This window comes from Hyperolius riggenbachi, chromosome 2, assembly GCF_040937935.1.
Source record: "Hyperolius riggenbachi isolate aHypRig1 chromosome 2, aHypRig1.pri, whole genome shotgun sequence".
Taxonomy (NCBI): Eukaryota; Metazoa; Chordata; class Amphibia; order Anura; family Hyperoliidae; genus Hyperolius; species Hyperolius riggenbachi.
The window spans coordinates 16,386,380-16,390,239 of record NC_090647.1 but is presented as its reverse complement, the minus strand read 5'-3'; the positions used below and the strand labels follow the sequence as shown (position 1 = coordinate 16,390,239).

At 51.0% G+C, this 3,860-nt stretch overlaps 1 protein-coding gene across 1 annotated transcript; it reads left to right on the top strand.

Moving 5' to 3' along the window:
• Positions 1 to 1,960: 1,960 nt before the first annotated feature.
• Positions 1,961 to 3,652, top strand: LOC137544635 (E3 ubiquitin-protein ligase TRIM39-like). The gene has a single exon (XM_068265729.1). The coding sequence runs from the start codon at positions 1,961 to 1,963 to the stop codon at positions 3,650 to 3,652; it is 1,692 nt and encodes a 563-aa protein (XP_068121830.1).
• The last annotated feature ends 208 nt before the right edge of the window (positions 3,653 to 3,860 follow it).

Sequence of the window (3,860 nt, the reverse complement as noted above, 5' to 3'; positions counted from 1 at the left end):
ATGCCCCCCGCAGCTCACACATCACCCCAGTACTACAATGCCCCCCGCAGCTCACACATCTCCCCAGCACTGCAATGCTCCCCGCAGCTCACACATCACCCCAGCACTGCAATGCCCCCCGCAGCTCACACGTCTCCCCAGTACTGCAATGCTCTCCGCAGCTCACACATCTCCCCAGCACTGCAATGCCCCCCACAGCTCACACATCTCCCCAGCACTGCAATGCCCCCCGCAGCTCACACATCTCCCCAGCACTGCAATGCCCCCCGCAGCTCACACGTCTCCCCAGTACTGCAATGCTCTCCGCAGCTCACACATCTCCCCAGCACTGCAATGCCCCCCACAGCTCACACATCTCCCCAGCACTGCAATGCCCCCCGCAGCTCACACATCTCCCCAGCACTGCAATGCCCCCCTGCAGCTCACACGTCTCCCCAGTACTGCAATGCCCCCCGCAGCTCACACATCACCCCAGTACTGCAATGCCCCCCACAGCTCACACATCTCCCCAGTACTGCAATGCTCTCCGCAGCTCACACATCTCCCCAGCACTGCAATGCCCCCCGCAGCTCACACGTCTCCCCAGCACTGCAATGCCCCCCACAGCTCACACATCTCCCCAGTACTGCAATGCCCCCCGCAGCTCACACATCACCCCAGTACTGCAATGCCCCCCACAGCTCACACATCTCCCCAGTACTGCAATGCTCTCCGCAGCTCACACATCTCCCCAGCACTGCAATGCCCCCCGCAGCTCACACGTCTCCCCAGTACTACAATGCCCCCTGCAGCTCACACATCACCCCAGCACTGCAATGCCCCCGCAGCTCACACGTCTCTCCAGTACTGCAATGCCCCCCCGCAGCTCACACATCACCCCAGTACTGCAATGCCCCCCGCAGCTCACACATCTCCCCAGTACTGCAATGCCCCCCGCAGCTCACACATCACCCCAGTACTACAATGCCCCCCGCAGCTCCCACATCTCCCCAGCACTGCAATGCCCCCCGCAGCTCACACATCTCCCCAGCACTGCAATGCTCCCCGCAGCTCACACATCACCCCAGCACTGCAATGCCCCCCGCAGCTCACACATCACCCCAGCACTGCAATGCCCCCCGCAGCTCACACGTCTCCCCAGCACTGCAATGCCCCCCGCAGCTCACACGTCTCCCCAGCACTGCAATGCCCGCCACAGCTCACACATCTCCCCAGTACTGCAATGCCCCCCGCAGCTCACACATCACCCCAGTACTGCAAACTCTTCACTGGTTGCCAGTAAAATGGAGAATCAATTTTAAGATCTGTCTGCTGACATTCAAGGCTCTACACCACATGGGACCCAAATACATAGCGGATCTATTGGAACTTTATGCCCCTCCACGCACCCTCCGCTCTGCCAGTAAGATGAAGCTGGTTATTCCCAGGATACACCTAACATTTGGTGCTTGGGCCTTTTCCTATGCAGCCCCTACTCTATGGAACTCACTTCCACAATCAGTACGAGAGGCTCCCTCTCTGGACAGCTATAAAAAAAAGGCTAAAAACTCACCTCTTTTCCCCAGCCTTTGAGACTGCATAATGCAGGGTCACAGCGCTTTGAGTCCCCAGGGAGAAAAGCGCTATAGAAATATTATTGTTATTGTTGTTATTGTTAAGACAGCTCCAACCCTGGACACTTTTAAATCAAAACTGAAAAGCTACCTGTGTGGTCTGGGATTTATGATCACATAACGTTTCCCCTGTACACACCACTATGTACTGATCTGAGGCAAGCTTATGCGTTTTAGGTCCTACGGGAGACCTGTTTTGTTGTTGTTTGTTGTTGAGTCTAAAGGTTAGTCTATATGTGCAAAAAAAACTAGCTCAGCCTCCCTTTTTTTCATGTATTTGTTCAACTGGTTTAACCGGATTCTTAGAATTAGAAGCCTGCTCTTCATCACTTTCTTCGGCTTCGGCGATGGCGTCTGCTGATCTGAGCCAGGAGCTGGAGTGTCCCGTCTGTCTGACCAATTATACCGATCCTGTAATCCTGAGATGTGGCCACAACTTCTTCCGGGGCTGTATTGATCGTGTGCTGGATACACAGGAGGCGTCTGGAGGTTATTCCTGTCCTGAATGCAGAGAGGGGTTTATGGAGCGGCCGGCACTGCAGAGGAACATTGCCCTGAGGAACATAGAAGAGAGTTTCCTGTCTACTCAGACAGATCAGGAGGAGGAGGAGGTTGGAGGCTGCTGTACTTATTGTCACAAGTTTCCATTACCTGCTGTTATGTCTTGTCTGATGTGTGAGGCTTCTCTGTGTGATTATCACCTGAGCGTCCACTGCAAGGCACCAGAACATGTCTTATGTGCCATTATTACCACCACTTTCCAGGAGACCAGGAAATGTTCTGTCCACAAGAAGATCCTGAAGTATTACTGCATTGAGGATGCTGCCTGTATCTGTGTGTCCTGCTCGGTCTATGGGGGACATGTAGGACATAAAATGATGTCACTGGATGAGGCCTCTGAGGAGAAGAAGAAGAAACTGAGAAATGATCTGCAGAAACTGATGGTAGAGACACAGGAGGCTGAGAAAAGAGTCCAGAGTCTGGAGGAACGTAGGAGAAAAGCACAAGAAAAAGTAGATAGTGAAACAGAGAGAGCCACTGCCCTGTTTAGCATCTTCTGGAGATGGCTGAAGGACCTGGAGAAGAGAGTCGTAAGTGACATAACTAGGCAGGCAGAGCGGGTGTCACAATCCTTTGCTGATGTCACCAGACAGCTTGAAATAAAGAAGGAGGAGCTGTCCAGGAAGATGCGTGACATTGAGGAGCTGTGTAACATGACTGATCCGCTGACTGTCTTACAGGAATCAGACACAGGTGACTTGCGTGACACGGAGGAGGAGGACAGACATGATGAGCAGCTCCATGATGGATGGAATCTGGATGTGGCTGGCATTTTACACACATTACACACAGGACTATCTCATATCATTTCTTGGGTAATTATGCAGAAACATACAGACACACAAGCCTATCCACATTCTAGTACAGGGGACAATCTTCCCATTACTGATAAACTATACAGGCCACACACCCAGACCACCCACACCGGACAACACACACAGTTCCAGGCCGGGGGGACAAGTACTAGAGCAGATATATTACTGGATACAAACACAGCTAGTAATAATTTACGTATATCAGATGATAGTAAGACTGCATCCACACCAGCACATATGAAGCGCCCAAAAACGGCAGAGAGATTTCAGAAGCCTCAGGTGTTGAGCAGCCAGAGTTTCTCCTCAGGGCGACATTATTGGGAAGTGGATGTTGGGAGATCAAATAACTGGAGAGTTGGCATGTGTTACCCCAGTATTCCTAGGGGTGAAACACAACCAGGGATTGGATATAATAGAAAGTCGTGGTGTTTGCGGGGGTACCTTTTTCAGCATTTATTGGTACATTGCAGTAAAGAAATCCTGGTACCTGACAAGATCCCCAGTAATAGAATTGGGATATATCTGGATTATGAGGCCGGGCAGATCTCCTTTTATGCCCTGTGTGACCCCATCAGACACCTCCACACCTTCACTGCCACCTTCACTGAGCCCCTCCATGCTGCGCTGGGAGTTTGGGAAGGTTGTGTAAAAATATTGAGTTAAACCAAGAGAAAGCCACTCACTGATGCACACACACAAAGAATTGTACTTGTTGACATGTCTGTCCATTGCTTAATAAATGTCTAACCTCTTGAGTCATTCCCAATTTCACAACTTTTGATTAAGGAAAGGTTTTCTTCTCTTCTTGACTGCATGTGCTATTTTTTTTTGCTTATCATGTAAATGTCATGTTAAAATATTTAAAGTTGAC

What these genes read in the sequence shown, in the direction of transcription:
- LOC137544635 (XM_068265729.1), top strand. Translation starts at nt 1,961, where the DNA reads ATGGCGTCTGCTGATCTGAGCCAGGAGCTGGAGTGTCCCGTCTGTCTG.